Here is a 13,686-nt window from a genome sequence, read left to right as displayed (position 1 = left end):
ACGAAATAATAAAATTTTACTCAAATGTATATTATGTCTGCAGGACTTTTAGTATTGAAAATGGGTCATGTTGGTCCACTTTCTGGTATAGCCCCCATATAACGGCACCTCCCGATATGCGGTATTTTGATGATTTTAGCGACAGAATTTACTGGAATTGTTTCAAATTTGGTATTTGAAGTTCGCAATGGATACTACAACCTGTGATATAAAATTGTCTATGCATGTCCACGTCTTCGTATAGCCCATATATAATGGTACCTCCCTTTATTCGGTATTTTGATTATATAAGCGACATTATTCTCAGGAATTACTTCAAATTGCATATTTGAAGTTCGCAATGGGTTCTACCGCCAATGACAAAAAAAATTGCTTATGAAGGACCAGGTCTTCGTATAGCCACCCGTATAAGGGTTTCATTTGAGAGGCATTTTCTACGGAGCTTTTTTTTTGAAAATTTTTAAGTTCCTTCAAAAAGGTGGAGGGTATTTAAAGTTCGGTCCAGCCTAACTTAGCTGCTTTTTTGATTATTGTAATAATTTAGGCCTTATACATTACAAAAGAGATTGTATTTTTATATACTTAGAATACAATCACCCAATACCGCCCTCAAAATTTCAAGTTCTTCTGTCGATTCAATTATTGTTGCATACAAATTATATAATAGTATTTTTATATTCAAAAACAAAAAAAAGTCGACTTGTGTTGTACAGGTAAACATGCCACATAATTGTCAATAAATCGTACATAAGTTTACTCATCATTTACTGAAATACGGTTGTATGTAAAAATGTTGAGCAAAAAACTGGTTTACGTTTCCGTTTCTAGAATGGCAAAACAAATGGAAGCAAATAATTCGTTATGCCTTCCAAATGAAAAGTGTCATCATTAGAAACAAATCGGACCACAAAAAATCTAAACTTGCCTCGATCTTGCTACTCTGCTGGAAGTGAATGGCGCTTGGTGCCGCAAAGCATCTTCGAACGATGCAACAGTGAATTGTCATAATCAAACTGAAATTATTAACAATAATTACTGTTATTTGAGAGCAGTGATTGCTACTACCAATGTCAAAATGTGTTGCCGCTTGCTGACAATCAAAATTGGTAGCGAATAATTGTATTTTTTTGTATTTTTCATTTCAAATTGTCAATGTAAAGGTTACAGTTATTTGATTTCCTTAATTGTTTTCAAAGTAGCATTGGAAGTTGTTTGTTTAATTTTATAAAACTTTAATGTTTGTAAAACAAGTTAAAAAGCGTCAGTTTTGCCGACATATGTATACCCTCAGCCAATTTTTGATTATTTTAATATATTTTGACTTCTGCTATGATTATTCAACTTGTTGACCCTCTATGGAGTAGGTTCCGAAGGAATGAGCCAATATTGTCCATTTAATATCGGACCTATATAAATATGATATAAATATTGTGACGTGCCAGGTTTGGATTATATGGGTTACTTCCTTTACTTTATATGAGATATTTGATAATTTTTTTAGAAAATGTTAAAAAGTGTGTGATGTGTTAGATATAGTCGACCGAAGTATTCCACTTTTATACTTCATCTAATACAGATAAAAATACAAGAAAATCGAACATTTATATCCAATTTTATGTGGAAATCATAAATTCCATATTCATTTCATGTTTCTGGTTGAGAAAAATATGTAGATATAATAAGTTTTAAGAATCGCTGAGTTCTCTCGCAAGTTATGACAGATAGAAGTATTGAACATTGTGACCCTTTGTGGGTGAGGTGCCAGAAGGTGTTCGCCGATATATATCGTCTTTACAACAGATCATGTGTTAGCAAAAATGTTAGTGTGTGTGAAATTCGAAGAGAGTTGGATGCTTATTTCGCTTTCCTTGAGCTTTTTGCTTTTCAAAATCATGAACCCTATGTGGAGAAGGTACCAGACATGGCATGGCCCGATCTCTACCATCTTCATAACAGATCTTGTGTTAATAGAAATATTGAGATGCATCAAGTCAAAAGGAAATCGGATGATAATATCGGATTTTATGAGCTTCGTAGATATTCAAAATGTTGACCCTTTGTGGGGGAGGTACCTTAAGGAGTGCACCGATTTAATCCATCTTCACAGAAAATCTTGGGTTAGTACAAATAATAGAATGTGTGAAGAGAACCGGATGCTTATTTCGGATTTTATTATCGTTGTGGCTATTCAAAACATTGACCCTTGGTGGGGAATGAACCAGAAACAATGTTCCGATCTGTAACATGTTTATAACAGATCTTGTGTTGATGGAAATATTAAAATGTATCAAATCTAAATAAATCGAATATTAATTTCGTGTTTTATGAACTTCAGGGATATTCCAAATGTTGACCCTTTGGCGGAGGTACCAGAAGGAGTGAACCGATATATTCCATCTTCACAGCAGATCTTGTATTAGTAGAAATAATGGGATGCATGAAATACGAAGAGAACCGGATGTTTATTTCGGATTTTATAACCGGTATAATTAGAAATTTGAACCTTCGTGGGGAAGGTACAAGAATGAATGATCCGATCTCTACCATCTTTATAACAGACCTTGCATTGATAGAAATATTTAGATGTGCCAAGTCTGAATGGAATCGGATGTAATTTTGCCTTTTATGAGCTTCATGGATATCCAAAATTTTGCCGTTTTTTACGTTGAAAAGTTCGACCTTTTGTGGGGTAGATACCAGAAGCAGTGGATCTAAGTCTGAAAAAAATATTACGATGTGCCAAATTTGGACCAAATTCGATACTCCCTTCGAGAGTTATCGTGCGCAGCAGACAGACGGACAGACCGACGGACGGACGGATATCTCTAGATCGACTACAAATGTCCCAAAACGGATTTGGTCCAAAGAGACCTAGGGTCAAAAGCGTTATTTCGATGAGGCATGTTTTGGCCGTATTAAATGATAAATACCCTCTCTAGACATAAGACTGAGGGTATAAAGTCTATGGAATATAGGATGGCGAGCCGGAACCCTTAGGTAATCCAAAGTAGTGTTCGTGAATTCGACGTTTACGATGTCTCATAGGCGAGATGGTAGACGACTCGTGGACAATCGGGAACTATGATGTAGCAATATCCGGTTGGTCACGATTGGTACTCGGATTAAGCGTGATTAGCCGAAGTAAGTGAAGAATATCAGGAATTACGATGTTTGTGTTCCGGTGAGGTTAGCTTTTGGGAATGTCGATAATTTGAAGTTAGTCGGGATCTCGTAGTCATCAATGGGTTAAATTTAACCAGGAATAACATAATCGGTGCTCTTAGTGACGTCGGCGTACGGGATATTGCCGATTTAGAGTTAATCGGGAACTTCAGTGAATTGCCATCGGGCTGAACAGCGATGAAAATCGAAGTTTACGATTTGAATGTTAATGTCCAGGTCTTGGGAGATGGGTGGAGGACTAGTGATATTATCGTTGGCTGTCGGCGGTTTACTGTAAAGATACTCGGGAGAAGCTGTATAGATCCCCTACGATTGATCAGCATTCGTTCGTATTTAAAAAACTCACTGTGGATATGCTCGGGTGCATATCGGTACAGCGAGTTCAAAATCATGCGGTACAAAGAACCGAAGCCCCTGTGCGTATGAATTGCTGACCACAAAACTTAATGGGAGCCAGTCTTGGAAAAGTTATTCCCAGGTAACGATTATGTTAGTCGGAGGACATAAAATGATTCAAAAAATCACTAACTACCCTTGGTCAACCCAACTGCAGTAGCAAGCCTATTTCATCGTAGCCCAAACCGAGCACAACAGGGTAAGATAAAAAGCTGCAACAAAAAATTCCAAAATTTGTACACTTTTTTTAAATTTTATGGAATAAAACCAGCAATAGTCACCTTTGGCACGCTGCTCGAATGTTGCTCTACGGTATTTTGGCCCATTCCCGGCGAAGCGCTTGCTTGAGGTGATTGACACTTTTGTATTTTTTTATGCCAACCTTGCTTTCCAAAATACTTTGGACACAATAGTCCAACGGATTGGTATCCGGAGATTTTGGTGGCCATTTTGCGCTGGAAATGAAGCGATGAACCTCATTTTGTAACCATTCGTGGGTTATGACGGCCCACACCATCGCCATGGTCGGTGCTTGAGTTCTGGTGGCCAACCGAAGTTGCACATTTTCAGCTGATCTCTTTGACAAGTAAACACGATCATTTTGTTTGTTTACGAACCGCTGAACATCGGAGAAAACCAAATTCGGCAGTTCACCACTTTCGGCCTAGCGAAGCAACTCTTTAGCTCTTTTGAGTCTATTTTCCTTCTGTTGCGGAGTAAGTTCTTGCACTTTTTGGAATTACAAGGACTTTATCCCGAGCTCATTTTTCAATATTTTTCCGAATCGAATATTGCGATATGTTCGGCTCACGAGCCATTTTTCGGCCACTGCGACGCTTTTTTTGCTTTTCGAACCATTTCTGCTGATGATGCTGTTTTCTTCCGTCCACTTCCTTGACATCGGGCTACGCCACCGGTATCACGGTAACGAGCGATGGTACGACACACAAAAGATTTATTCACATTTAAATGCTGGAGTGCTCTAACGATAGCTTATGGTTTTCCAGCCAAATATAAAGAGATCACACTATCACGCTTGAATTCCATCACGAGTAACTTTTTTTCCGGAAAATTCTCACCAAAATGCTTTTGTACGCTTGTAAACAATATAAAGGTCTGTCACTGGAATAATTTTAACAGCTGTCGGACTAGTGGCTTAGAAATTACAGCAGTCTAAAGTTGGTTGCAATTTTTTCATCTCGCCCTGAATTTCGAAAAAAATTGTTACAAATCTGTCAAAGATTGTTATACATTTCTAAGAAAAATCTGTGAAATAAATTACAACATCATCATCTCGTTTTGTGTAAAATCATTCTCTTCATTTAAAGATAGCCGACAAAATACGCCAATAATAACAACAACACAACAAATGTGTCATTAATAGACACTACATTGTGTAATACCATATCAAATAATTATGTAATCTTTTTTGTTCAAATCCCATTTGTTAGGGTCAAAACCTGAGTTCGAAAGAAAAGTGGTACGCATGCCACTTAACCGTTACTTGTTACTCTTGGCAATGGTACCGTGGCCCATCTTAAGTGCGTGCGTGTGCGTGTGGTGCACTTGAACTTATTCCACTTAATAATCATTAAATGTACCACACCACCAGGCACATTTCCCTCAAGTACAACTTGCCAACCATCCATCCAACTAAACGACCGACCGAACGACCACCATTCATTATGTTTTTCTTACTGACTAACTGTCAGGCAGACAGTCAGCCTTTTTTTGGTTGATGGTTTGATGGGTGAAGACGATGTTGATTTTAATGTTGTTAAATGAATGGTCGCCATAAATCGATCGGGTAATGTTACCCGAAAAATAAATGAAGAAAGCAACAACAACAATAATATTGAAACCTAAACCGGTAAAACTGACAGCCCCCAGTCACTCAAAAGCAGATGATATTTATGACAACTAACCATCCACCAACGGAGGCAGACAAGTGTCGAAAGTGAAATTATGAAATTATTTTCGTTGTTTAAGTATTCACTTCAGTAAATGGCAAAGTATAGGACAGCCCAATGGAATTATTGTTATTTCAGGTCATATTTTTAGAAAAACAAAAAAAAAATAATCATAAAAATAAAAACGTGAAGAAAAACATTTAACCACAAGTGGTGTTGAGGGGGGCGGCACAATATCTTGTGGTACCTTCAAATGATGCCCTTTGGGAATAATGTGCTATGTTAAAAGCAACAAACAAATGGTATTTGAAAGTGAATTGCAATCACGATTTTGCATCGAACATAATAAGAGTATATATTTATAGATATTCCAAAATAAACCATTTTAAATGATCAAAAGGGTTAAAATGATATGTACGGCCTCCCCGGCTTAGGACCTTTGTGACAACGAATGTTGATATTGTATAGATACATAAACTTATATCACAGCTTTTTATACGCTCAGCCATAAGGCTAGAGGGGGTATATATCATTTGATACGGTCAAAATGTGCCTAGTCGAAATAACGGTTTTAGACCCTAGGTCTCTTTGGACCAAATCCGTTTCAGGATATTTAGAGTCGATCTAGCGATGTCCGTCCATCCGATTGCCTGTCTGGCTAGTTCGATTTGCCCCAAAGATCAGTAATATTATTGTCAAACTTAGATCGAGTTCGGAGATGGGCAATATCGGTCCACTCCTTCTGGTACCTCCCCCACAAAATGTCAAAATTTTCAAAAAAATATTTTACTTGACAAAAAGAGGAAAAATAATCCGAGTATGCTCCAACATCGAACAACCTAAAATTTTCATCAGTGCTAGGTCAGGTGTGAAAATGGAGAAAATCGATCCACTCCAGCCAGTATCTCCCTCCACGAAGGGTCAACCTGTTGAATAATTATAACATGTGATGTGATGTAGGGGTCCGATTGTTTTTGAAATTGCATACATCACAATATTTTTACTAGCCCAAGGTCTGGTGCGAAGATCGAATGTATTAGTCCACTCCTTCTGGTACCTCCCCTGCAAAGGGGTCAAAATTTTGAATATTCGTGAAGCTCATAAAACACGAAATTAACATCCGATTCCATTCAGACTAGGCACATCACAATATTTATGTCAGTACAAGATCTGTATGCCCATGAAGATAAATTTTAAAATATAAATGCAAACACACAAGTCATTTGTATTTTGTGTTGGTGCGCAAGGGGTTAATTGAAAAATAGTTTTTTTTTTTATTATTAATGATTTTTACCATTTTTTTTTTTGGATAAATCAACGTATTTTTAAATTAATTTAAATTAAATTAATTAACTAAATTAATTTAACAGCAAAATGACACAATTTCCCGACGAGGACGAATAACCAGAGTGGTGTTGGCGGTAGGAAAACTGCATGGAAAATGCTGAATTGCACAAAAACTATGCTAGCTGCGTCATTGCCAGAAAGTACTCCTCGAGACCTTTCATTTAAGACCCGCCTCAATGACGCAGCTAGCATAGTTTTTGTGCAATTCAGCATTTTCCATGCAGTTTCCCTACCGCCAACACCACTCTGGTTATTCGTCCTCGTCGGGAAATTGTGTCATTTTGCTGTTAAATTAATTTAATTAATTAATTTAATTTAAATTAATTTAAAAATACGTTGATTTATCCAAAAAAAATGGTAAAAATCATTAATAATAAAAAAAAAAACTATTTTTCAATTAACCCCTTGCGCACCAACACAAAATACAAGTGACTTGTGTCTTTGCATTTATATTTTAAAATTTATCTTCACGGGCATCAAGATCTGTTATAAATATGGTACAGATCGAACCATTCCTTTTGGTACTTCCTCCACAAAGGTTCAAGGTTTTGTATAACCACGATTATAAACGATTATAAAATCCAAAATAAGCATTCGAATTTCTTCCTATTTCACACATCCCATTATTTGTACTAACACAAGATCTGTTGTGAAGATGAGATACATCGGTCCACTCCTTCTGGTACCTCTCCCACAAAGGGTTAACATTTTGAATATCCACAAAGTTCTTCAAGTTCTTCGAAGTTCTTTTCAAACTCCACAAACCCTAATATTTCTATCGACACAAGATCGGGTATGAAGATGGTAGCGATCGAATCATTTCTTCCGGTACCTACCCCAGGTAGGTTTGAAGATTTGAAAAACAAAACGCTCAAGGTAAGCGAAATTAGCATCCAACTCTCTTCAAACTTCACACACACAAACATTTTGCTAACACAAGATCTGTTGTGAAAACAAGTAAAAAAGCTGTAAGTTCGGCCAGGCCGAACTTTAAATACCCTCCACCATATGGAACGAATTTTTGCGAAACTTAAAAAAATCGGTGAATAATGTAGCTAAAATTATCAAAATATCGAATATCAAGTGGTACCGGGGGCTATACGAAGACGTGGACCTGCAAAGACAATTTTCTGTCTTAGTCTGTAGTATCAATTTCGAACTTCAAATGCCAAATTTGAAGCAATTTCGGTGAATAATGTCACCAAACACACCAAAATACCGAATATCGGAAGGTACCGTTATATGGGGGCTATACGAAGACGTGGACCTGCACAGACAATTTTCTGTCTTAGGCTGTAGTATCCATTACGAACTTCAAATACCAAATTTGAAGCAATTCCGGTGAATAATGTCATCAAAAACACCAAAATACCGAATATCGGGAGGTACCGTTATATGAGGGCTATACCAAAACGTGGACCTACATGGCCCATTTTCAATACCAAAAGTCCTGCAGACAAAATATACATTTAAGCATAATTTTATCTATCTACTTCAATTCGTTCGGAAGCTAGAGTGATTTCCACAGACGGATAGACGGACGGACATCGCTAAATCGACATAGAATTTTATGCTGATCAAGAATATATTTTTGTGGAGTCTAAAATGTATATTTCTAGGTGTTACAAACGGAATGACAAACTTAATATAACCTCCATACTATGGTGGAGGGTATAATGCGAACCCTATCTGCGAACCCCTTCAGGTACCTCACCAACAAAGTGTCACTATTTCCAATAATTCTATCTGACATAACTTGTGAAAAAAGTCAGCTATTCTTTACAACTTGCTACATCAAAATATTTATCTCAATCAGAAGCCTAAGATGAATATTGAATTTATGATTTCGCATAAAATTGGATAGAAATGTTAGATAATGCCCATACGAATGTTTCTTTTATCTCTATTAGATGAAGTATTAAAGTGGAATACTTCGCTCGACTATATCTGGTACTTCACACAGATTTTATTATCTTCTAAATCACATATCTTATATAAACTTAAGGAAGTAACAGTCCAGGAATAGAAGTATAGTCCCAACCTGGCACTTCACAATATTTATATCATATTTATTCAGGTGCGATACGAAATGGAAAATATTGGCCGATTCTCTCGGAATCTACTCCATTGAGGGTCAACAATTTCAATAATTATAACAGAAGTCAAAATATATTTAAATCATTGAAAAGAAGAGGGAAAATGGAGATTTTCGAATTTTGGGCAACAAATTTAAATTCTAAATCGTAATATGGGTTGACTTTCAAAATTATTCTGGTAAGCTGAGCCGTGTAATTGTCGTGTACACATCTGATAAAAATTGGCTGCAATCTCGGTATTTCTTTGACAACTATTTTCAAACAATTTCCTTAGTGGGTTTTGGCCTTTGTATTCAATAAAATTCTTGAATTAAAAAAGTGTGGCCCTTAGTTTATATGTTGCATCGCTTATAGAAGTAACTTGGATTAAGGAATCATTTTTGTATGGATGCAATAAAATACGTATACCGCAAATCTACATCTATAAAAGAGGAAAATGTTTGTATGTTTGTTTGTTTGTTTGTAATTTATGGACTCCAAAACCGCTGAACAGATTTTCCTGAAAATTTCCATATATACTGCAACATCGCCTGAAAGTAACATAGGCTATATACATTTTTGAATTTCCACTTGGAACTGGAGATACAGCATCAGAATCGGAGGTACCTCCCAAAAATTTAGATTTTATATGCACATATCTATTGATTGGTTGAAGATACAGTCTCCAAATTTGGAATACGTAACGTAATTAGGAACAAAAATAAGTTTGCCAAAATTATATTGTAATCGGTTCAGATTTGGATATAGCTCCCATATATATTTTCGACCGATTTCGTTCATTTGATGCCTCAAACACAATATGAATGTTCGATTTCAATGAAATTTACAATGTGTGACGGGATTTGATCCGAAAATAAATTTGTCAAATTATATTGAAATCGGTGCAGATTTGGATTTATGGGAGCTAATATTTTCGGCCGATTTCAAGCATTTGATGCACCAAACACACTATGTATCCCCAATTTCAATGAAATTTGAAACGTGTGATAGATTTTATCTAAAAAATTGATTTCCCAAATTATATTGAAATCGGTTCAGATTTGGATATAGCTCCCATATATATTTTCGGCCGATTTCATGTATTTGGTTGACCAAACACGACATGTATTCCCAATTGTAATGAAATTTAAAATAAGTAACGGAATTTGGAGCCAAAATGAATTTGTCAAATTAAATTGAAATCGGTTCAGATTTGGATATAGCTCCCATATATATTTTCGACCGATTTCATGTATTAGATGCACCAAACACGCTATGTATCTCTAATTTCAATGAAATTTTGAATGTGTAGCGGAAATTAAAACAAATATACATTTGTCAAATTGTATTAAAATCGGTTCAGATCTCTCATATATATTTTCGACCGATTTCATGTATTTTATGCACCATACACGATATGTATGTTCGATTCCAAAGAAATTTGGAATATGTAACGGGATTTTGATTAGAAAATAAATTAGTCAAATTATATTAAAATCGGTTCAGATTTGGATATAGCTCCCATACATATTTTCCGCCGATTTCAAATATTTGATGCTCAAAACACGATACGTATTTCCGATTTCAACGAAATTCGTCATGAGTGGCTAAATTTGGTACAAAAATAAATTTGACAAATTATATTCAAATACGCTCAGATGTGATTATAGCTCCCATATATATACTCAGCCGATTTCAAATATTTGATGCACCCAAAGCGAGAGAGACAAAATCTGGCACCAGCAAAAATTGCCAAATTATATTGAAATCAGTTGAAGTTTGGATATAGCTAACATATATATTTCGGCCGATTTCATACATATTATGCACCATATAATAAGAACCATTGACCCACAACGCCTTAGGCTAACACTAAAAAACAACACAACAATTTATTTGACATACGCTTATTACGGCGAAGTATGTTGCTATCTCGAATTCACTAATTGCAATAGAAATGCCACTCTATTTAAAAAAAATTGCAGTTGATTTTGTTTATTAACGCATTAAATTAGTGCAATATTTTTTTTTTAATTTTTAAATTTGTTTTTCTTCATCCAACATATATTCGTAAATAAAATTTTGAATGCATATAAAATCAAAAGGGGTAGCGAAGCGCACCGGGTTCAGCTAGTATATTTATATAACTGCCCTTATTACCTAATGATTGTAATAAATATCTACTACAGAATTAGAAAAAAAAATCCAGTAGTGCGATTCTGTAATCATTTTGTCGTGACTACCGAAATTGATAAAAATAATTAAAATTCATGTAAAATTACAAAAGTATGTTCACCAATTATTCCACATACGAAAAAAATATCAATTATCAGAGATAACATTATCAGTGCCTCATATCTACATAGAAAAGTTATATTCCAAAAGAAACTTACCATATCTTTATAATGGAGGTGTGGTTCTGTCCATACCCATATTTTTTCACTAAAACAAAAGAAACGTAAAAAACTTTGTCAATTACTTGGAAACAAAAATATAATCGAAGACAATAATGCAAACATGATGTTCTTAACACAAAATAAAATAGAAAACAAAAGGGAAAACAAAATCATTACCAATTATATCAATTAACAACGGCTATGACTCATTTGTGGCGATGATAAGGACCAGACGACGGAAAACTTTCTTCAATATAAATATGACACAGTTCGGCATTAAACTGTCACAATCACAAAAAAGATTGAAAACGAAAAGAGAAATGCACAAGGGTAAAATAAATTATGAAACACATATGTTAAGTATATAAATAAATTAATTATATTATTTTCAATTACAGTTGCCGTAGTTGTTGTCTGTGCCCTGGTGGCCATTGTATCCGGTGTCGAGGTACAATTGAATCACTTTGAGCCTCAGGATATCTATGCTGAGCCCAATTGTGCAATTGTCAAAGATCACAGCCGCATGTTCCGTGATATTTCTGATCCCACCCACTATTGGATCTGCCCCGAAGGACAAGAAAAGGCCTCCTACATCCAATGTCCACCCAATGAGGCTTTCATGGAAAAGCCACAAAGATGTGTTCCCTGGGAGGAATGGAAGTGGGTTGAACCTTACACCAAATAAATTGAAAATATTTAATTGGATTGGGAATTTGAGTGAATAAGGATTTTAGAAAAAATAAATTGGTAAACGAAAATGAGCTGCATTTTATTTTATTTATAAAATTATACAAAAGTTATTTTAGATCATGAGCTAAAATAAACTTTATAAGATAAACATGTAAAATAAGCAATTCGGCCCAGCCGAAGCTTTTATACCTACCACTATTTGGAAGGTAACTTATGTAAAAATATATCTTTAAATAACGGAATTTCAGTATTCGAGGGGTATCAGTTACTTGAATATCTAATTCCAATTTTAAAAAATTCTGTAAAAAAGTTGACAACATTCATCCCGAATATCGGGGAAATAGGGGCTACGGTAGGGGCTACGCTATATCGACAATATGCTATTAATTGAGGTAGAAACAATTATAAATTCAAAATACCGAATTTAAAAATACTGCATACGCAATATTTTTGTCATAGGCTGTAGAACCCATTACGAAGGGCAAGTACGAAATTCCGGTGAATTATGACGCCGAAATCATCAATAGTCATCAATCAATAGTCATATGGGGGCTATACTCAAACGTGGACCTATATAGCCTATTTTCAAAATCAGAAGTGCTGCAGACCAAAAAAACATTTGAGTAAAATTTTATCAACCTACTTCATTTCATTCGGAAAGTAGAGTGATTTCCACAGACAGACGGACGGACATCGCTAAAATGTACGGGGTGATATAAAAACAAGTAAAAAAGCTGTAAGTTCCGCCGGGCCGAACTTTGAATAACCTTCACCATTTGGAACGAATTTGGCAATTCTCAAAAACAATAAAATCCGTTAAAAATTCTGTTAAAATATTAAAAATACCGAATGTAGCTGTTATATTAGGGTCGACGACATGGACTTGCCATTACAATAGACAAATGCATTGGTGAATAATGTAGATAAAATCATCAAAATGTCGAATATCGGGAGGTATCGTTATATTGGGGCTATACGAAGACGTTGATCTGCACAGATAATTTTCTGTCTTAGGCTGGAGTATCCATTACGAACTTCAAATACCAAATTTGAAACAATTCCGGTTAATAATGTCGCTAAAATCACCAAAGTACCGAATATCGGGAGGTACCGTTATATGGGGGCTATACCAAAACGTGAACCTACATGGCCCATTTTCAATACCAAAAGTCCAGCAGATATAATATACATTTGAGTAAAATTTTATCAATCTACTTCAATTCGTTGGGAAGCTAGATTGATTTTTACAGACGGACAGGTGCATAGACGAATTTTATGCTGATCAAGGGGTCTAAAGTGTATATTTCGAGGTGTTACAAACGGAATGACAAACTTAATATATTTTCCATCTATGGTGGAGGGTATAAAATCTGCATCAAAGTCAAACGCTATAATTTCTACATTTTTTTTTTAAATTTTATTGAAAGAAAGCAAAAAATGTCGAAAATAGCATCAACTTTTAGAATAAGTTTAGATTTGTTCGAATTGGTTACCTTTGACTGGAATTATGGCCTTCAAATGGCCAATTAAACCGTCACACGCTGCCCGAATGTTGCTTTGCGGTATTTTGGCCGATTCCTGGCGAAGCGCTTGCTTGAGGTGATCGACACTTTGATATTTTTTTTAGTTCCAACCTTGCTTTCTAAAATACTCCAGATACAATAGTCCAACGGATTGGTATCCGGAGAT

The 13,686-nt window shown here is 35.4% G+C and overlaps 1 protein-coding gene across 1 annotated transcript; it reads left to right on the top strand.

Moving 5' to 3' along the window:
* Positions 1-11,507: 11,507 nt before the first annotated feature.
* On the top strand, positions 11,508-12,068 carry LOC101900269 (uncharacterized). Its single transcript, XM_005184721.4, has 2 exons — positions 11,508-11,637; positions 11,706-12,068. Exons 1-2 carry the CDS (start codon positions 11,526-11,528, stop codon positions 11,990-11,992), a joined length of 399 nt encoding a protein of 132 aa, XP_005184778.3. The 5' UTR covers positions 11,508-11,525; the 3' UTR covers positions 11,993-12,068.
* Positions 12,069-13,686: the final 1,618 nt, after the last annotated feature.

The sequence above is a fragment of the Musca domestica genome, unplaced genomic scaffold (genome assembly GCF_030504385.1).
Source record: "Musca domestica strain aabys unplaced genomic scaffold, Musca_domestica.polishedcontigs.V.1.1 1, whole genome shotgun sequence".
Taxonomy (NCBI): Eukaryota; Metazoa; Arthropoda; class Insecta; order Diptera; family Muscidae; genus Musca; species Musca domestica.
The sequence above is the reverse complement of the archived record's forward strand: the minus strand, read 5'-3'. Positions and strand labels throughout refer to the sequence as shown.

Excerpts from the sequence above, each read along its gene's own strand:
- LOC101900269 (XM_005184721.4), top strand. The coding sequence starts at position 11,526 with ATGATAAGGACCAGACGACGGAAAACTTTCTTCAATATAAATATGACA. Across the intron at positions 11,638-11,705 it reads GAAAAGAGAAATGCACAAGG|TTGCCGTAGTTGTTGTCTGT; the intron begins GTAAAATAAATT and ends TTTCAATTACAG.